The sequence below is a fragment of the Cynocephalus volans genome, chromosome 8 (assembly GCF_027409185.1).
Source record: "Cynocephalus volans isolate mCynVol1 chromosome 8, mCynVol1.pri, whole genome shotgun sequence".
NCBI lineage: Eukaryota > Metazoa > Chordata > Mammalia > Dermoptera > Cynocephalidae > Cynocephalus > Cynocephalus volans.
In genome coordinates this window covers 130,478,504-130,500,404 of record NC_084467.1, presented here as the reverse complement: position 1 = coordinate 130,500,404, position 21,901 = coordinate 130,478,504, and the positions used below count along the sequence as shown (strand labels likewise).

At 34.9% G+C, this 21,901-nt stretch overlaps 1 protein-coding gene across 5 annotated transcripts in view; it reads left to right on the top strand.

The window, feature by feature from the left end:
* RC3H1 (ring finger and CCCH-type domains 1) overlaps positions 1-21,166 on the top strand; it is an 89,432-nt gene extending 68,266 nt beyond the window's left edge. For 4 of the 5 annotated variants that reach the window (XM_063103921.1, XM_063103919.1, XM_063103920.1 and 1 more), the window contains 7 exons: positions 6,344-6,496; positions 8,072-8,285; positions 9,183-9,273; positions 9,415-9,547; positions 11,170-11,343; positions 12,291-12,406; positions 13,635-21,166. In XM_063103921.1, coding sequence (XP_062959991.1) covers positions 6,344-6,496; positions 8,072-8,285; positions 9,183-9,273; positions 9,415-9,547; positions 11,170-11,343; positions 12,291-12,406; positions 13,635-13,785 — 1,032 coding nt within the window. In that variant the 3' untranslated portion in view covers positions 13,786-21,166. The remainder of the gene's footprint in view (positions 1-6,343; positions 6,497-8,071; positions 8,286-9,182; positions 9,274-9,414; positions 9,548-11,169; positions 11,344-12,290; positions 12,407-13,634) is intronic. The other variant, XM_063103922.1, reaches the window with a different exon arrangement.
* Positions 21,167-21,901: the final 735 nt, after the last annotated feature.

Genomic DNA, 21,901 nt, shown 5'->3' with positions numbered 1-21,901 from the left:
TAATGTAAGTGAATGTGTAAAATAACATCTTCTATTAATGTAGTTTTACTTATATAGATAGCTTGTACGATATATTTTTTTTAATTGTGGATTAGAGACGTCTTTGAACCTTGTTATGCCGTACTATAAATATGGAAAGCAATATTACATTATGATTTTGGAATCAAACATACTTAATGTTAAGGTTCAGCTGCATTACTCATTGTGTGATCTTTTGTAAGTTACTTAACCTTCCTGAACACTGAGACTCAGGTTTCTCCATTTATAAATCAAGCATTATAAAGTCTACCTCATAGTGGTGTGGTGAAGTTTAAATGAGACACAAGGCATCTGGCACATAGAGGGCAAATATAACTATTCATATTATTATTGTTTTTACTTCTAATAAAAAAATGGCTGGCTATTAGAGGGACTTTATCTAGAATCATTTTTTAGTTACTGACATACAAAGCATATATTTAAACCTGAGTTCTGATTATGAACAACCAGTTGTACTAAATTCATACATTATAGAAACGAGCCACGGGCCAGCCCCCACAAGTTCTGTTTCTGTTATTCATAACTTCTTTCATTTTCTTTATCCTACCATTACTAAAAAAATTTCATACCCTTTTTTATTTCTTTTCTACTTACAAATTTCGTGGAGAACAGTTTACTTTTAAAACACATGACCTAAAAACGAGCTGGAGTAGCTATTCTTATATCTGACAAAATAGACTTTAAACTAAAAACCATAAAAAGAGACAATGAGGGACACTACTTAATGATAAAAGGTCTGATCCATCAAGAAGACATAACAATCATAAATATGTACGCACCCAATGTTGGAGCAGCCAGATTTATAAAACAAACTCTATTAGACCTAAAGAAGGAAATAGACACTAATACCATAATAGCAGGGGACCTGAACACCCCACTGTCAATATTAGACAGATCATCTAGGCAAAGAATCAGTAGAGAAACACAAGATCTAAACAAGACTCTAGACCAATTGGAATTGGCAGATATCTACAGAACATTCCACCCAACAACCACAGAATATTCATTTTTCTCATCAGCACATGGATCATTCTCAAGGATAGATCACATATTAGGTCACAAATCAAGTCTCAATAAATTCAAAAACACTGGAATTATCCCATGTATCTTCTCAGACCACAATGGATTAAAACTAGAAATTAATAACAAACGAAACTCTGGAAACTATACAAACACATGGAAATTAAACAGCATTCTACTTAATGACATATGGGTCCAAGAAGAAATCAAGCAGGAAATAAAAAAATTTATTGAAACTAATGAAAACAATGATACATCATACCAAAACCTGTGGGATACTGCAAAAGCAGTATTGAGGGGACAATTTATTGCATTAAACGCTCACTTCAGAAGAATAGAAAGATGGCAAGTGAACAACCTAACACTTCACCTTAAAGAACTAGAAAAACAAGAACAATCCAAACCTAAAGTTAGCAGACGGAAAGAAATCATTAAGATCAGAGCAGAACTGAATGAAATTGAAAACCAAAAAACAATTCAAAAGATCAACGAATCAAAAAGTTGGTTTTTTGAAAAGATAAATAAAATTGACAAACCATTAGCATGGCTAACAAAAAAAAGAAGAGAGAAGACTCAACAAAAATTAGAAATGAAAAAGGCGATATTACAACTGATTCATCTGAAATACGAGGAATCATTCGAGACTACTATAAACAACTATACGCCAACAAATTTGAAAATCTGGAGGAAATGGATAAATTTCTGGACACACACAAGCTCCCAAAACTGAACTGTGAAGACATAGAAAGTTTGAACAGACCAATAACAATAAAGGAGATTGAAGCTGTTATCAGAAGGCTCCCAACAAAGAAAAGCCCAGGACCAGATGGATTCACAGCAGAATTTTACCAAACATTCAAAGAGGAATTGACACCGATTTTTTACAAACTATTCCAAAAGACTGAAACGGACGCAAATCTCCCAAACTCATTCTATGAAGCAAACATCATCCTGATACCAAAACCAGGTAAAGATATAACCAAAAAAGAAAACTACAGGCCAATATCCTTGATGAATATAGATGCAAAAATCCTCACTAAAATACTAGCAAACAGAATACAGCAACACATACGTAAAATTATTCACCACAATCAAGTGGGACTCATCCCAGTGATGCAAGGTTGGTTCAACATATGCAAATCAATAAATATGATACACCATATTAATAAACTCAAACACAAGGTCCATATGATCATCTCTATAGAGGCTGAAAAAGCATTTGATAAAGTTCAGCACTCATTCATGACAAAGACCCTCTATAAGTTAGGTATAGAGGGAACGTATCTCAACACAATTAAAGCCATATATGCCAAACCCACAGCCAATAACATCCTGAATGGGGAAAAGCTGAAAGCTTTTCCTTTAAGAACAGGAACTAGGGCTGAGCCCGTGGCGCACTCTGTAGAGTGCTGCGCTGGGAGTGCGGTAACGCTCCCGCCGCGGGTTCGGATCCTATATAGGAATGACCGGTGCACTCACTGGCTGAGTGCCAGTCACGAAAAAAAAAAAAAAAAAAAAGAACAGGAACTAGACAAGGATGTCCACTCTCACCACTCCTATTCAACATAGTGTTGGAAGTACTAGCCAGAGCAATCAGAGAAGAGAAGGAAATAAAGGGCATCCAGATTGGAAAAGATGAAGTCAAACTGGCCCTGTTTGCAGATGACATGATCCTATATATCGAACAGCCTAAAACCTCTACAAAAAAACTGTTGGAATTGATAAATGATTTCAGCACAGTAGCAGGATACAAAATCAACACACAAAAATCAGTAGCATTTCTTTTCTCCAATAGTGAACATGCAGAACGAGAAATCAAGAAAGCCTGCCCATTTACAATAGCCACCAAAAAAATAAAATACTTAGGAATTGAGTTAACCAAGGAGGTGAAAAATCTCTATAATGAGAACTACAAACCACTGCTGAGAGAAATTAGAGAGGATACAAGAAGATGGAAAGATATCCCATGCTCTTGGATTGGAAGAATCAACATAGTGAAAATGTCCATACTACCCAAAGTGATATACACATTCAATGCAATCCCCATCAAAATTCCAAAGACATTTTTCTCAGAAATGGAAAAAACTATCCAGACATTTATATGGAACAATAAAAGACCACGCATTGCCAAAGCAATGCTGAGCAAAAAACATAAAGCTGGAGGCATAACACTACCTGATTTTAAGCTATACTACAAAGCTATAATAACCAAAACAGTATGGTACTGGCATAAAAACAGACACACTGACCAATGGAATAGAATAGAGAATCCAGAAATCAACCCACACACTTACTGCCAGCTGATCTTTGACAAAGGCACCAAGCCTATTCACTGGGGAAGGGACTGCCTCTTCAGCAAATGGTGCCGGGATAACTGGATATCCATATGCAGGAGAATGAAACTAGATCCATACCTCTCGCCGTATACTAAAATCAACTCAAAATGGATTAAGGATTTATATATACACCCTGAAACAATAAAACTTCTTAAAGAAAACATAGGAGAAACACTTCAGGAAATAGGACTGGACACAGACTTCATGAATACGACCCCAAAAGCACGGGCAACCAAAGGAAAAATAAACAAATGGGATTATATCAAACTAAAAAGCTTCTGCACAGCAAAAGAAACAATTAAAAGAGTTAAAAGACAACCAACAGAGTGGGAGAAAATATTTGCAAAATATACATCTGACAAAGGATTAATATCCAGAATATATAAGGAACTCAAACAACTTGACAAGAAGAAAACAAGCAACCCAATTAAAAAATGGGCAAAAGAGCTAAATAGGCATTTCTCTAAGGAAGATATCCAAATGGCCAACAGACATATGAAAAAATGCTTAACATCACTCAGCATCCGGGAAATGCAAATCAAAACCACATTGAGATACCATCTAACCCCAGTTAGGATGGCTAAAATCCAAAAGACTATGAACGATAAATGCTGGCGAGGCTGCGGAGAAAAAGGAACTCTCATACATTGTTGGTGGGACTGCAAAATGGTGCAGCCTCTATGGAAAAGGGTATGGAGGTTCCTCAAACAATTGCAGATAGATCTACCATACGACCCAACTGTCCCACTGTTGGGAATATACCCAGAGGAATGGAAATCATCAAGTCGAAGGTATACCTGTTCCCCGATGTTCATCGCAGCACTCTCTACAATAGCCAAGAGTTGGAACCAGCCCAAATGCCCATCATCAGATGAGTGGATACGGAAAATGTGGTACATCTACACAATGGAATACTACTCAGCTATAAAAACGAATGAAATACTGCCATTTGCAACAACATGGATGGACCTTGAGAGAATTATATTAAGTGAAACAAGTCAGGCACAGAAAGAGAAATACCATATGTTCTCACTTATTGGTGGGAGCTAAAAATTAATATATAAATTCACACACACACACACACACACACACACAAAACCGGGGGTGGGGGGAGAAGATTTAACAACCACAATTATTTGAAGTTGATACGACAAGCAAACAGAAAGGACATTGTTGGGGGGGAGGGGGGAGGGAGAAGGGAGGGAGGTTTTGGTGATGGGGAGCAATAATCAGCCACAATGTATATCGACAAAATAAAATTTAAAATAAATAAATAAATAAATAAAACACATGACCTACTAACAAGAGTGCTGGTCACCTCCCCTCCATTATAATATATTATGCAGCCATTAAAAAGAATGAAATAATTTTATATACGGAGATAGAAAGTCATCTAGGATAACTGGTTAAGTAAAAATGAAACACAAACCAAAAAATGCAAAACACAAACACAAAATCTCAAGATGTACTGCTAAATGATCCTATTAAAAATAATGAGGCTGGGCCAAGCCCGTGGCGCACTCAGGAGGGTGCGGCGCTGGGAGCGCAGCGATGCTCCCGCTGCGGGTTCGGATCCTATATAGGAATGGCCGGTGCACTCACTGGCTGAGTGCCGGTCACGAAAAAGACAAAAAAAAAAAAATGAGGCTGGCTGGTTAGGTCAGTTGGTTAGAGCATGGTGCTGATGATACCAAGGTCTAGGGTTCAATCCCTGTACTGGCCAGCCGCCAAAAAAACAAAACAAACAAACAAAAAAACAAGTCCTCATTAGTATAGTGGTGAGAAGAAAAAAAAAGTTCATGCACACAAAAACGTTTAAATACGTATTAAGTTCAAATGCATAATAAACTGTGGTTATAGAAAATGGGATTTTGAGGGCCAGCCCGTGGCTCACTCAGGAGAGTGCAGTGCTGATAACACCAAGGCCACAGGTTCGGATCCCATATAGGGATGGCCGGTTCACTCACTGGCTGAGCGTGGTGCTGACAACACCAAGCCAAGGGTTAAGACCCCCTAACCGGTCATCTTTTAAAAAAAAAAAAAAGAAAAGAAAAAAGAAACAGAACTTGTGGTTGAAAATGAGTGATATTGGTAAGCAGACCCTCTGTCAGTGCAGAAGGTCAATAATGATGATTCAGATAGAGCAGCTTAAATGTTCCACTAGCCCATAGGTATCAGTATATCAGTATATATACCTTGTGATAAAGTGAAAGCAGCACTGATGTTCTAGCACTGCCCTCTAATGGTATAGCCTTGGTTATCATCTATGTTACCTATCATGGAATTGAGGAGCATATGAGATAGTGTACATGAAAGCACTTTGAAAAGGTAAAACATCACATAAATGTAAAGTTGCGATTTTAGTAAAAATGCATTAGCCTTAAAATAGCTACTCTGATACTAGGTAATTGCAAGACTTAGCTTGAGAAAATAAAAATTAGGCATCTTATCCTTTTTATGTTATTGAATCAACCTAAGGACCAGAATTTATTCAAGATATGAATTATTGCTTTTAAAGAGATTTCAGTAAAATGTTGATTCATCATTATGTACTCATGTATAGAGCATTTAACATTTTTAATGTTCTTGTTTATCTGAATGTTATTGAAAGAAACATTGAGAAGTACCTTCATGTTCTCTTGAATGTTGACTTCATCTGATGAAGAAAAGGATGAAACCTTTAAACCTCTAAAATCCTAGCTTGATTCCTGAGAGATATGGAAATACTTCTTTTTGACCTTCTGCTAACAAAGTATGAAGGTTAAACATGATTCTTCATTTAAATATTTTTTCACAGTCTATAAAAATCTTCTCTTGTGACACTTAAAAAGCAACCATCATTATGTATAGTATACATTAGTATACAGTATAATGTTCTAAGAAATTCCCTGCTTTCTCTCATTATTCATAGACCTATTTCCTGCTTTCTTTTTGTCCCCCTTCTGTAGTTTTTGGATGAAGACTTGAAGGTAGCTGGGAAATACAAAGGAAACGATTATAGCCAATACTCTCCCTGGTCATGTGACACCATTGGCTCCTACATTGGAACCAAAGATGCAAAACCCAAAGATGTTGTGGCAGCGGGGAGTGTGGAAATGATGGTATGTGCAATAGTGAAGCAATAATTAATACAAAGCAAGATAAACCAATAAATTTTCACTTGTTATAGTTTAAGCAGAAGAAATTTAGCTTCGTGTAAGAGTTTTAGATACTATACTCTGCAACTTAATTATATTTAAACTATTTGGTTTTTTATTTCAGTCAGGTATAAATAAAAATCTTTTAATACTTATCTTTTTTTCCTTTTAATACTTATCTAGACAGAGAAGAATATTTATTACATTTCTGTGCAGATGGCAATTTTCCAGCAATGGTTTAGAACCCAAACTAAATTATTTTACATAATTGTACAAGATCTTGGATTTCTTCCCCAAATAAATTAAAACTCTTTTTCACAACTCTGAACTTTAAACAACAAAATTGAGTCTAGTGAGCAAGAGTAGTATTTGGGTAGTAGTATTTGGCTGGTTAGCTTAATTGGTTAGAGCGTGGTGTTGATAACACCAAGGTCCAGGGTTCAATCCCTGTACTAGCCAGCCACCCAAAAAAAAAAAAAGGTAGTATTTGACTCAGAATTATAGCTGCTTAGCTTCAAGTGAGCTGTGAGATGTTGAAATTCATTATACTTAAGTTATTTTGTTTTTCAATGAAAAATAATGTAACATTAATGTATCTAAAACCAAGCTAAAAATATATCAATATTTTATCTTAATTGCTTTTTTATTTTCAAAGAAATAAGATTTTCCAGAAGAAGTTGAATCCCTATGTATGTACCTCCCTAATCTCATTTTTCTCTTCTCCTTCCCTGTCAGTAACCTCTATCCTGAGTTTAGTGTTTATCATTTTCATGGATAGTTTTGTACTATTCCTAAATAGTGTTGTGTTGTATGTTTCTAGACTTAGGTAAACTATATACTTTAACTTGTATTTCTATTCAGTATTATTTTTCAGGTGTGTCTGTGTTTATACCGATAGCTTAGGTTCATTCATTTTAATTGCTTTTGTCAGATATTGTATGCTAACTGATATCATACAATAAATACATATACATTAATATATAAATAGATTATTTTCATGTTGATGGACATTTATGCTATTTTTGATATTTCGGAAAGGCTATCAGAAAGGGTTATTATATTAAGTAACATAAGTATTAGCAAAATAAAACTCATTTCCTTGAATCAGTAAAGAATAAAAAAGTCTGCAATCCATTGTAGAGATAATTGAAAATCTCCCAAATAGGTGAAAAAAATCTAACCCAGTACTTCTCAAATGTTAATGTTCATACAAATTAACTAGGGATCTGCATGTATATTTGGAGTATATTTGTATGTGTGAATAAAACATATATATTTGTGTGTGTGTGTGTATATATATATATATATATATATATACACACACACATTACATCATGATGTAAAATATATTTCTTACTGTGGGGAGTAATCAAAGTTTTTAAAAAACAATGCTTATATGACAACCAAAGGCAAACTAATGACTTTAGTCTTACCAATAAGAGCATTATACTCTTATTTAACCTTATTACAGAGCTAGAGGAAATTATGTTAGAGATCTAAGTGTGGGGTGTATTTCTCATTTTGCTTTTTTTTTATCAGAGTGTAGAGAGTAAAGGAATGAGAGAGCAGCGATTGGATCTTCAGAGAAGAACAGCTGAAACCAGTGATGACGACCTCATCCCATTTGGAGACCGACCAACAGTATCTCGGTTTGGTGCCATCTCTCGAACTTCCAAAACAATATATCAGGGTGCTGGCCCAGTGCAGGCTATGGCACCTCAGGGAGCTCCCACAAAATCTATTAACATTTCAGGTGAGAATCTTAGAGATATGCTGATCTAGAAGGTTCATATTCATGACTCCCAGCATCACCCTTATTCCTGTTACTATCAGCACTTTCAGTAATCTTCCAAAGCAGTAATTTTCAGGCTTTTTCATGAGATTATCACTGTATGAAAGGTAAGTATACGGGCCGGCCTGTGGCTTACTCTGGAGAGTGCAGTGCAGATAACACCAAGGCCGTGGGTTTGGATCCTATATAGGGATGGCTGGTTCGCTCACTGGCTGAGCATGGTGCTGACAACACCAAGTCAAGGGTTAAGATCTCCTTACCGGTCATCTTTTAAAAAAAAAGAAAGGTAAGTATAACTCAGGGAATTCTAGGAGTATGAACTAAAATTAAATATTTAAATATGAAGATTGCCTGTTTTTTTTTAAATAGCTTTATTGCTTTTATTAAAATAATACATTCACAGGGCCAGCCCGTGGCTCACTCAGGAGAGTGTGGTGCTGATAACACCAAGGCCACGGGTTCGGATCCCTATATAGGGATGGCCGGTTAGCTCACTTGGGAGAGCGTGGTGCTGACAACACCAAGTCGAGGGTTAAGATCCCCTTACTGCTCATCTTAAAAAAAAAAAAAAAAATATATATATATATATATATATATATATATATATATATATATATAAAATAAAAATAAAATAATACATTCTCATTCTCAAAAAATTCAAACACAGGAAAAAAATACAAAGACTAAAGGTTCAGTGGGGAAGAAACAAACAAATATCAGTACCCTATTACCATTTTGGTAAATATCTTTCCAGCTAGCTGTGTATACAATATGTTTATGCCTTTATAGATTATGGGTACTTTAAAAGAAGAATCAAATCTGTGAAATACATCATCACAATAAATCATTCTCTTACAGATTATAGTCCATATGGAACCCAAGGTGGCTGGGGAGGTTCTCCATATTCACCTCATCAAAATATACCTTCTCAGGGACATTTCAGTGAGAGGTATGAGTCATTCTTTTAATTTGTACAAACAAGTAAAAACCTTTAAAATTATTCAATGTGTCTTATTTTGTTTTTCTTGTCAGTAATATTTTAACAAAATAAAACTTTAAAATTTACTTCATTCTCTCTTTCTCACCTAAGAGAGAGAATATCCATGTCAGAAGTGGCCAGTCATGGAAAACCCCTTCCATCTGCTCAGAGAGAACAGTTACGACTAGAATTGCAGCAGCTGAACCATCAGATTAGCCAGCAGACCCAGCTACGTGGACTAGAGGTACCAACCAGCCTGTAGATACTTTTTCATCTCAGTTTTTGAAGTGTTCTCAGAGATTTTAAATGGAGAAACTTTTGAGGTACTATAAACACAAAACTTTGTCTATTTCTTAAGAGTTAGTATTAGTGTCCATTCTTCAAAGAATCCAGTACTGGGTTTAGTTCTTGGGAAACTTAGAATTTCTACTACCTGAGAATAGATAAGAGATTATCTAAAATTTCCCAGCAGGAGCTTATTTTCCCTGATGGCATATTTAAGTTTAAGGTAAATAGGTTTTATCTACAAATGCTTTTACTTTAAAATTTTTTACTTTTCTTATGTCCTATAGTCCTTAGCTTTTATAAGTCTTTGAAAAGTAGAAGTTTAGAGCTTTGACTTTTAAAAAAATAGCCCCTATTACTACCACATATCTTACAATGTTCCTATAGTGGTATTGTCCCCCTTTCTTGATTGAAGGATATGAGTTTCTTATGGGTTGAAACATGAAACCAAGTCTTCATATTCCAAACCCAGTGTTTCTACCATGCTTCCTGACACTTAACAAAATCAGCTGGCTAGTTAGCTCAGTTGGTTAACATCAAGGTCCAGGGTTCAATCCCTATACTGGCCAGCTGCCAGAAAAAAAGGAAAGAAGTAGTGAAAAACAAAATCAAAGAATTTTTTAAATCCCTTTTATGCCATGTAAGGAAGACTAGGTTTTTTTTATATCATCCTTTACATGGGAACATATTCTTTGAATACAGAAAACTTAAAGACATTTTAGGGACAAGTATATCACTCCTTTCTGGAGGGAAAAATGGAAATGTAGAACATTAGTCTTTATATTTCTACCATAACCTTTAATCATAAGTAAGTCTTTACTTTGGGGAAAAAAAGTGTAACTAATCTTACCTTAGACTTTCTCATTAGAGAGACCATTAGAACATTGCTTTTGGAACACATGTCTGGCTTCTGTTCCTATGTAAAGCAATAAGGTTTAGAAATTTTAAAATGTATGTAATGTTTATATTTTGTCTGCTTTTGTCATTGCTTTATTTATATTGGTTCAAAACTTCTTGCTGATTCCTGTCATAAAAACAGAATGCAATGTTTACTTATGTGAGTCTTCAGTTCATTAACTTCTTTAAGATTCAGATCTTCAGCCCCATAAGGCATTATACTTTATCCTCAAATTCATGGCTTTTTGTCTTAGTTGAAGTTTGTAGACCCATTTTCTGTCCCAGAATAACAACAGTATTATTTGGAAGATTATCACACTTAATAGTTAAGTCTTTGCCATGACTGAGTTTTCATTGAAATAAATTGTAGGGTTTCCTTTAGAGAAAATTAACTAAAACAGAGAGGGAAATATACACATTTATAGTTGACTTCTCTTTCAAATAAGAAAATAAAAAGAGCAATTTATACCTAAGATGAAGTTAACTATGTACTAAATTTAAATCCTTTTTTTAAAATTCAAATGGTATTCAAAAAAAGAGATGATGTCTCATAGTTTTATCACTTTTATTGCAAAATACCTGGGTGATACACTATTTAAGGCTGTGGTCTGGAATTGGGCCTGCTTCTTCTGTGCGTGGTATGAAGTGTGTTGAGTTGTATATGTGCTTGGCTTTATGCACTAGGCCGTTAGTAACAGGCTGGTGTTGCAGAGGGAGGCGAACACCCTGGCAGGCCAGCCACAGCCCCCACCACCACCACCTCCAAAGTGGCCTGGAATGATCTCAAGTGAGCAGTTGAGCTTGGAACTGCATCAGGTGGAAAGGGAAATTGGGAAGAGAACCCGGGAACTAAGTATGGTAAGTGTTATGGTGGCAAAAGAAAGGGAAGGTGAAATGAAATTTTCTGTGTGGTTATGTCACAGAAACTCATGGCTCTCGAGTTTTAGAATCATCTAGAACTATAGAATCATCACTCCAAAGTACTCTGATGAGTGATTAATATTTAGAATAAGTCTCATGAAGATGGGCTGCCTCCCCATTTTATCAATTCTCTCCTCATTCCCATTTGGTTTGGGTGTGTTCTTTGTTTTAGGATTCTTCATTAACTTTTAGGGAAAACAAGGTAGTTAATGGTAGTTCTTAAGTTTCTGTTTAACATACTGATTAGGGAAGCAGATGGGATAGTGTTTACTATTATTGCAATACCATCATGTTATATAAAGATAACAAAATAACATTCTAGTTTTTGTAACCTTTAAGCTATTGGTGACTTTTTTTTTGTTATGAGTGAGATGCAGTCTGCACATTCTTTCCTGTGGAACTGTATCCATGAATAGGCTTAGGATTTGCTTTACAGTGCACAAACATTCATTTCAGTAAACTTTGAATATTAGGAGATTGAACTGTCCTTGCAGTTGGCGTGTTACTTGACATTTTTGTTGCATAGTTTTTACATTCTTTCTAAGCAAATAAATTGAGTGTGTAGTTTTTCTGCTTTCAATAAGCATATTATACATACTTATACCATACTTTGGCTTGCTTTTTCTGCATCATTGTTTTTTTCTGTGACATTTTTCCATGTTGGCTTTAGGGAGTCTCCTTATTGTGTAGCTTAGATAGTAGGCAACTGGGTTGTACTCTATGTTTTTGTACTTGTCTCTTTTTTAGTCTGCCTATTTCTTTGGTCATTTTACAAATCTAAATATGGTTTTTGGGTCAGCAGTTTGTTTGTATTATCTGTATTTGGCCTTTTCCATTAGTACCATTAGTAGAAGATAATGGTTTTATTTCCTTCTCTTTCAAAGGAAAGCCAGTGTTCTATGGACATGAAAAGTAAATTGAACGCAAGTAAGCAAGCAGAAAATGGACAACCAGAACCACAAAACAAGGTTCCAGCTGAGGACCTTACATTAACATTCAGGTAAATAAAGAGTCATTTTCATAGTCCTGTTGAGCCACACATAAAAGGAATAATTTTATTACCCAGTCATAACAGAATTACTCTCATAAATATGTTTTGATTTTTAAAATATTATTGTGTACATTGAGAAGAGTATTTTTGCATAAATGTAGGAGTTATAAACTTGTACTAAGAACAGATCCAAGGTTTAATTATCTGTTAATAATTAACAAATGAAATTTTCTGTTTACATTTCCTTATTCCCCCTGTTTTTAAATTTATTTTAAATGCAGCCTTTTTTGGGAGGTGGGGGGGGATAGCTTGCCAGTACAGGAATCCAAACCTATGACTTGGTATTATAAGGCTACACTCTAATCAACTGAGCTAACCAGCCAGCCTCTAGCCTTATTTTTTAAATTATAAAAGTAATATATATTCATGTGAAAAAATACTAAAAAAAAAAAAAAAAAAAAAAAAAAATCCAGAAAATAAAAGCCCCCCCTACCATTTTAAATGTTACAAAAAATAAGTTGTAGGAAATTGAAGTGTGTGGGCATCTAGCCTCTTGCTGGTTTTTATAAACCCACCCACCCACCACCCATATCTATCCCAAATCGTCCAATATTCTTCTGTAGGTATGAAAAGATACGTATCAACTATCATGAACAAACCTGCAATAAATGATATTGTAATAAATTCTTTTTTACATGTCTTTAATTATTTTTTTAGGATATTTTGAGGCTTTTGAATACATAATCCTGTGTTGCCCTCCTGATACTATATAACAGGAATTTTTAATGCCCTGTTGCTTTCAGGCTTGGGTTTTGTCTATTTTAAATGCATGCATCATCCTGGGTTCAAAATAATTTCTTATGCTAGTAAACCAGCTAAGTCAGGGATTGGCACTTTTTCTTAAAAGCCAGATAGAAAATATTTCAAGTTATAGGCCTTATCCTATCTTTGGAACTCTCAACTCTGCACTGAGGTGTGAAAGCTGCACTAGACAGTACATAAACAAATGGACAGGCTGTGTTCCAATAAAACTTTATTTACAAAAACTGGTGGCTGGTTAGCTTTAGTTTGCCATCACTGTGCTAAAACATGGATGAGGAGCTCTAAATTAAAATTTGAAAGTCATTCATATATTTTCCCACAGTGCTAAGTGGTATAAACCCTTTTGGTTTTATTCTACTAAATAATTTTCTCTCCTTTTTAAAAATTCCAACTACCTTTTTTTTAATGTTAACAGTGATGTACCGAATGGATCAGCCTTGACACAAGAGAATATCAGCCTCCTATCAAACAAGACCAGCTCTCTGAACCTATCAGAGGACCCCGAGGGAGGAGGGGATAACACTGACTCCCAGAGATCAGGAGTTACTTCCAGTTCTGCTCCCTAAAATATGAGGAGACCTACTTTTATCTTCTGCTCCTAATCAGTTTGTGGGGCGTAGGGTAGGAGAACGGATAACTTCTAAACTTTTTCTCTAAGAGTGGTCAGAGAAATCCAGGAAATGCACCGGAGGCAATGTGCACAAACACCACTACTAAAAACAAACCCTGCACATAGTTCCCATTAATGCATTTTTTAATTTAAAGAAAAAGAAAATTAGCAGTATCTGCAAGCAATTCAGATTAAATTTGTTTTTGTTCTGTGAATGAACTTTATTTTAATAACTTTGGACGCCTTGGATCCAGGGCTTTAAAAAAAAAAGAAGATATTATATATACACTCTGTTTGATTAATTGTATGATCTCAATGAAGTAGGTTTTTCTTGTATTTTGGTATTATTACATACCCAGTGTATAATTCCTTACCCCTAATCCTTGCCAACCCTCATTACCTAATAAACTAAAACAGACAAAAAGCACCAGCCTTTTTGAGAATTATGTGGTGCTTAAGAAACAAAGAGATAGTAATAGACTGAGTTATTAGAAAATGTGCAGCAAACCAACTTTTCCGAGAGCTGTTATTTGTAATTTTTTTTTTCCTTTCTGAATCACTAGCTTCATGGATAAGGATGTTTTTTAAATGACATCGAAACTTTTGTTTCTTGTTTTTATTTTCAACTGAAAAGAGAGATTATTATCAGACAGTTAATTTTTGAGGTCCCCATTTCCATTAAAGATCCTTTGTATCACCTTAATGTAATCAAAAAGCTGGTTCAGCATTCGGATTATTTGATTCAATTTAAATAGAGATTAAGAATGAACTGTAGCTTACTAACACTGAAAATACACAGTTAGTGTATTGCCTGTGTTTAGCTCATGGTTGGAAATTTGGAGCTGTGCTTTCCACATTAAACTTTTGCTGAAATCATAGAATGCTCAAAAGCCAGGACAATCAACCATGTTTTAAAACTGCAACACTTGATTTGAACTTAAAATGAACAGAGCCACATTATTTCAATGGATGTTTTTGTTTAATTCTCAAAATCTAAAAGTATAAAATAAAATCCCTATATACTGGAGCCCCTGGCTTTCAGAGAGATTTGGCAAATACAAACTACCTGAGTCTTAAGGATAATTTATGAATTGATCCCTTGTTGCTGCTCAGAATCATTCGCATAAGTAGATAGTAAATACCTCAAAGTCAGTTTTCATAGACTTGGCTTTCCAATATTTAAAAAGTGTCTTCATGAAAATGTTGAAAAGAATAAGGAAGATTTTTTTTATTACTTAGTTTTGCTGCACATATTCTGATGCCATGTGTCTGTGCTTAACTATGACTGTAAAACATGTATAGTGGGGATTGTTTCCTAGAGTCACCCTTTCCATCCCTCTGCCTGATTTTTTCAATTTCCTTTTCTGGATTATACTACTAAATCAGAAAGCACTGGTTATGTAATAAGTTACTGCATTGCTTTGGTTGGGTAAAAGCAAGAGTTTATATTTTTCTTGTTTCTTATTTTCTTAACCCTTAAGTCCTCTGAGGTCATAAAAACCTCAGTCTAAGCTTTGTGTCCATCATACTGTTAATTGAAACAAATGGGGGGGGTGGGAAGTGTAATACAGTCCTGCCATTGCCTACCAGTAGGAGAGTCCAAACAGAACACTCTTTTGAGTAGCAATTATTTAATTTGCCCAGTCAAGGCACCGTGTTTATATACTATTTCACATTGAATTTGATTATGCCCTACAGACCTGGCTGGTCAAGGATTTGATATACACATATTGGCTTGGGATTCGAGCTTTCTTTTTTATTTAAATAAAAATTTATATATATTATATATATACATATATACATAGCTATATTTGTATATATATTGGGTATGTTTTAAGGATTTTTTCGCATGAGCGCAGCTGTTGCGATAAAATGACTGATTGGGAGCTAGAAGCACTGAAGGAAGGTGAGGCATTTTTTCAGTTGATAAATACATCCCCCGCCCCCCTGTTTTAAAAATACATTTGCTTTTTTGCCCCCTTTCTTTCTTTCTTTTTTTTTTTTTTTTTTAACTTTAAACTCTCTTGCATTTATGCTTTAAATGCTTATTATTTATTGGGAGAAGGAAAGAAACTTTTGTATGTCTGACAAAGTCCCAAGATGTTTCACTTCTCTGTAGAAGGCAACGTTCTTGGCCTCCAACCTTCTCTAGGCAGATTTGGGCAGATCTTATTTCTCTTTTGGATATATCAGATAATTCGTAAATTTTAGAAACCTTTGGTACACTTTGGAACTCAGAATGATTCTGGTATTTGAAGAGAATTTGTGGGTATTGATTGTGTTGAAGTTCATAATAAAAGTAAAGTTCCATTTTGGGTATCTGTTGAAACCCCTAATAACTCAATTTCTGTTATTCTTGTGGTTATTTCTTTCAAATACATTCATTCTTGCTTTCACCATTTTGATTTTGTGATCTAGGCAGGAGCAGGGTATGAATTTATACAGTATTCCTGTTCTAAACAAAACCGGAAAAGCCACAGTTTAGAGTTGACTTAAAATAGTATCTTACTCTTTTTAAATGTATTTTCATTTGCCGGTGGGGGAATCTCTTAAACTATAGCCTAATTCTAGCTGTATCCCTCCAAGGCCCCCTACTCCAGAGGAAATCTTGTTGGGTAGAAAGGCAGAAGAACGCTATAGTGTCCCATTGTGCCTATAATTTATCTGTTTTGAACTGGTTATTCTGCCTTACCTGATAGAAATTCTACAACTTTCCTAGTGCTCACCAGTCGGTTTAGGAATTCAATAAAACCTCCAAACTTTGGGAGTTTTCTTCCTTTTCCTTTTCTCTGTGATGTACTTTGTGATATGATGAGCTTGTAAAGGTAAATGGCCTCTTTGGGCATAATTGCTTGACTATGACTGCTTTTTTATCAAAATCTGCAACTCATTGTTTTTTTTCTGGCTTTTAAATTTTATTTTTTATTTAGAGACAGGTAAGAGGTGAAACAATCAGGAAATACAGTTTTTATGCTTTCTACTTAAAATATCATCTGAAGATGACTTTACTTGCTTTTCACTGAATTTAAAAGACTTGGGCATTTCAAATGAACATGAACAATTCTGAAAGGGTTAATGTAGGAGTAATAAGCATTGTGTTTACTCTTGTTTACATAACAAAACCAGAATTTTATTATAGTGAGGAATAAAAAAATACTTTGACTTACTCTTTTTTCAGGGGGTCTCTGGAAAAGAGTAGAAGAATTGAGAAGACACCTAGATTCAGTTTCCTGTATTATATGTAGTTCTTTTACCTAATTTATAGATAATATCGCAAGATAAGTCCAACAGCTGCCCTGTTGTGGATAATTTGCAGAGGCTTAAGTGGCCAAAGATCCATTCCTTGTTACTTTTCTAATTAAAAGAAAAGTTATAGTTTAGGTTTCTAGTAATATTATTCAAGTGATAAGACACTATGCCTAATGCCAGCTACAAATAGTCAACTACTCAGAATGTATAAAAATTTGGTACAGCGTTAATGTGTGTGGTTCTCTTCTCCTATTCTTTCCCATATGTTTCTTCTTTTGCCTAAAAGACAGAAAATTGGTATTATTCTTATTTGCTACTTTGAGTATAACTCCATCACACTTTGCATAGGTCTTCAGGGTTGGAGCTCAAACTTTAACTCCTGACTTTTTCCATGAATGTCTCTTTTTTTTTTAATGCCCCTTTTCCATTCTGCAATTTCCCCTTGACTTACCCGCTGCTCTCCCCAATCTGCAACAGTGACAGTTTGCTGCCTCAAAACAGAGCATTCAAATGAATTCGCTTAGCCAATAACTTCTGTGAAGTTGCCTTTTCTAATGGTGTTATTACTCAGTGATGCACAAATGTGGTATTTGCCCTACTGGTAGGCAAACAAAGGTCTGGTTAAGAATGGTAACCTGCTGTTTTCTTTAAAGGAGAGCCAAAGACTTGTGCTTTTCTCTGTTTTGGTTTGGGAGGATGTAGTAGCCATTTTGATTGTGAAACCTTTTGGTATTTGTGAGTTGATTATACTGTGTAAGTAGATTTATCCAAAGTGGGCTATTAAAGTTAGCTGGCCTTATAAAATGTAAAAGTAATGAAAACTCATCAGTTTCTCTAAACCAGTGAATATCGTCTTTTACAATATTATGCATCAGCATTCACCCCACACATCCACTGGGTTTTTTTGTTGTGATAGCATTTTCTGTGTTTTTATGTTTTTTCACTTGTGCCTAAAGGACAATCTGCTATCACTATGGTCTAATTCCTGGGACTGGGTAAAAGGGCATGTGTCTGGTGAGAAATAATTAACTATAGTAGGTAAATGTTCAGATTATGTTTAGATTCAGAGAAAAATATTCTTTTCACTAAAGAGTACTAAGTTGCTGTTACTTATTTACAAATGGTGGTCTCACTGTCATCATTTTTCCACTTTCTTTTTTGCTCATTTTAAAGAATTGAGTAAAGAATTCAAATATAAAATCTATCTGTAAAACTTCTCTAATGATTTATATTTAATTAAAGGGAATGGCCTGATTGCTTTTTAGGACAAGTTAATAACCTGCCTGGAAATGAGCATTTACTTTGATTTTTACCCTAAAAGAGTCCAAGTGTGTTCAGTTTTTAGCTGGTGATAACATGGTTACAGTGTTGCAAGGTGATCTTTTCCACTGAAAAATCTGCCTATGCTTTTAAATAAAAATCAGACAGAGCTATTAAACTAAAGCAAATATTACTTTCAACATTATAAATTAAACAAGCAAGCAGTCTACTACTGTCATCATTTTACCAGAGTGCCCATTTTGCTGGTCCATATTCATACCTTCCTACCTTGGACAGCTATGATTTTAATATTTATTTGTTGCTTCAGCTCAGCTTTATGAAATTTTCCTGCTGAAATGACTTATTGGGAGTTGTAGATGGATTGCAGTTAATATTTTAAAAATTCTCAGTTCAGCTTTTCTTAGCCACTTAAAAAAGAAAGCTGTTTTTGTCAAAAGGTACTCTTAATTGTAGTAAATAACTTAAGGTCTGGATTTTTAAGATTTTATTTCTGTGATTGCTAAAGATGTTTTCACTGGTGATAGGTTCTAATTGATAAGTCGTACTAGCTATAATGTTAATGAAGAATAAGAGACTGCCACCACCAGGAATAAGTAACACTTTTTGGTAATAAATGTGCTCCCAATAGGTAAGTTTTCAATACTGCACTGAACAAAGTGAATAAAGAGCCCTTTAAAATCCTGCTGTGATGAAGGGGTTTTCCTCACCACTGGAATCCTTGTTTTCAGAGCCTCTAGATTTTTAGCCAAACACTGAATTTCCCCTAAACTTTATCCCTTAGCAAAACATTTCTAGAGCAACAACCTTTATTTTCACAAGAAAATAAGGCGCAATAACCCGAGGGGGAGGACTTAAACCTCAAGACAGTATTCTGTCCAAAAATGTGTCTAGAAAAACAAAATCCTGTGGAGTTTGCAGTCCTAATGTATATTATATACTAAATAAGGTGACTTCTTTTCTTATATTGAGGTCTCACTGTTTCTGGTTGGTTTTCTTTTGTTTGTTTTTGTTTTTTAAACCCCTGGCAGACAGAGCTCACAAGTCTTTGGCATCCAATTTAGGTTGTACACTCAGAGTCATCTTATAACTGGAAACTGTCAGGTGGTCCCCTGTCCCCACCCCCAGTAAGTGTATGAAAGGGTCAAGAAAACGATGGAAACAAACTATTGGGTGGATAATTGGTTGCCTGATTTTTTTGGGGGGGGGGGTGATTTTTTAAAATCCCCATTTTATTAGTGTAATCGCTCTCCATTGAGTGGCTACCTTTCTCAGAATAATATCTGAACCACCCTGTAAAATAGTCCTCTGATTTAAAGGCATTTAAAGCTTTTGCTTATCAGTTTTACATCCTCTGTTCAACAAAAATACTGTCCTGAGAGTTATTTTTTCCAGATTTATTGTCTAAATTTTCATATTTCTCCCCCTTTTATCCTTTCTCCTCTTCCCACCTTCTGGGAATGAGAGGAACTTGAGAAAAACATTATTTTTCACTTTATTTTTTAGTCTATGGGCCTCATTATCTTATTTATGATGAATCTGTGCCTCTGGAACAAAAGCAATGGAAAAAGTAAATTACGGTAATGAACAAAAACCTTTCACCCACGTAAACATTTTCCAGTTGTGAGATTCCTCTTCCTGTGTGGTCTTCTCCCCTTGTTCCCCTGCCACCCTTTTCCCCTGACTACGGTCAATTTGGTCTTTAGGCTCATACCAGTCTCCCCGAGACATTCTGCAGTCATTATCACCTTTTTGGGTGGATTTTATTTTGTTTTATTTTGTTTGTTTTTTAAGAAAATAACTTTTTAACATTGATGCATATTTGCTTGGGATAGAGCTTGTGTAATTTACCAATCGTATTGATTGTATGTGATTGTGCCCTGCAGAGGTATATTTAACAAGGCAAAAATAATTTAGGTTAATAAAGGAGCCCATGAGATTTGAGTCAGGTTATAAGTGACTTTATGAAATCACTTACAGTTTTGGATAGTGAGAATTCATATCTCCTGTTCTTATAAATCAGTGCTAGAAAAAATACCATTTTTTTAAAAAGTTTTCTTGTATTCTGCTTTTTTTAATTGCCTCAGCTCCCTGTTCTTTCTTGTCTGCCTCCACTCACCTGCTCAGAAATAAAAAATATTGAGCCGTAAAGTGACACTAATTTTTAATTTGCTGAATTTTGTGAAATTTTACTTTTCCCAAGTGTTTCCAACTTAAAAAAAAAAAATAATAAAGACATAGATAATGGGTTGGAATCTCACAAGCTGTGAATAATACCTTAGCATCTGGCAAGCTGTGAAATCTTATTTGAAGACTTTATCTCGTGACAGTACTTTTGGAATAGGAGAAATAACCCTGTTTGAATTGGACCGTTTTCCTGTCCTTTTAAATCTGTTCAATATTTCCAGTTTTAAAGCAGTCTTCAAAACAAGTGAGGTGGAAAAGAAATAATAGTAGGACAGTTTTTAGGGCAGCAGAACTCTGGCTCTGAATAAGTACATGTTCCACTTGTTGCAGATTCTTGAGAGGATTAGGGCCATCTTTTTCAATTTTGTATTATTTGTGTGCATGTTGTTTATGTCAGAGATGCCACATTTTGTTAAAATGCTATTTCTTTTCTCTGTTACCTTGGAAACTGACTCAACCTCATGTTGCTCCTATTTAGTGTTTAAGGCTCCCATGAGTTGCAGATAAAAGGATTTATTTTAACAAGTAGAAGGAGGTGATTCACCTTTTGGATTGTAAATATATGAAAGTGTCTACAAGGTCTTTATCTGCTTTCTGTCAGCATTTATATTAAATGATAAATTAATGAGGAGAAACGTGTAGTCTTTTTTGTAAATGAGTCTGTGCCACTTTATTCTAACATTGGGGTTATTTTCTTATACCTTTTGTATGGTGGGTTTTTTTAGGTGAAAAATTAAGAATTGGCTAATTTGCACAAACAAACATGTATTTGTAGTAGCCAATTTTGTGCAGAAATTACAGGAATTAGTCCAGCCTTAAATACACTATAGTCCAGATTCCTTCGTGTGTTATATAGCAACTGCACATTAGGAATCAGGTCCATCTTTATCCTTAAGCAAAACAGTCTTGCTCTGGGTTATCTTCCCGATGAAAAATATTTCTTTTCTTTCCATTCCTACTGATCTTCTAATTGTCCTGAAATCCCCACCCATTAGTCATTTCTGGCAGTTAGAGGGTAAATGTAAGCTTATTGTCTCAGTGATCATACTTTACTCAAAATCTCAATGGCATGAAGAAGAAAAAAGCGAAGGGGAGGGATTATTCTAGATCAAAAGAAATACAGGAATCAAGTGGAGCATGTGAACTTTGGATCCTGATTCCAACAAACCAAATATACAAAGGTATTTTTATACAATTAGGGAAATTTGATTAAGTATTGGTATTAGATACTAATGTGAAACAATGACATTTTTATTGTGTTAATAGCAACATGGTTATGTAAGAAAAATGTCCTTATTTTTTAAAATAACAACTAAATATTTTTAAAAGAAAAGTAATACGCATTACCCATGAGAAAG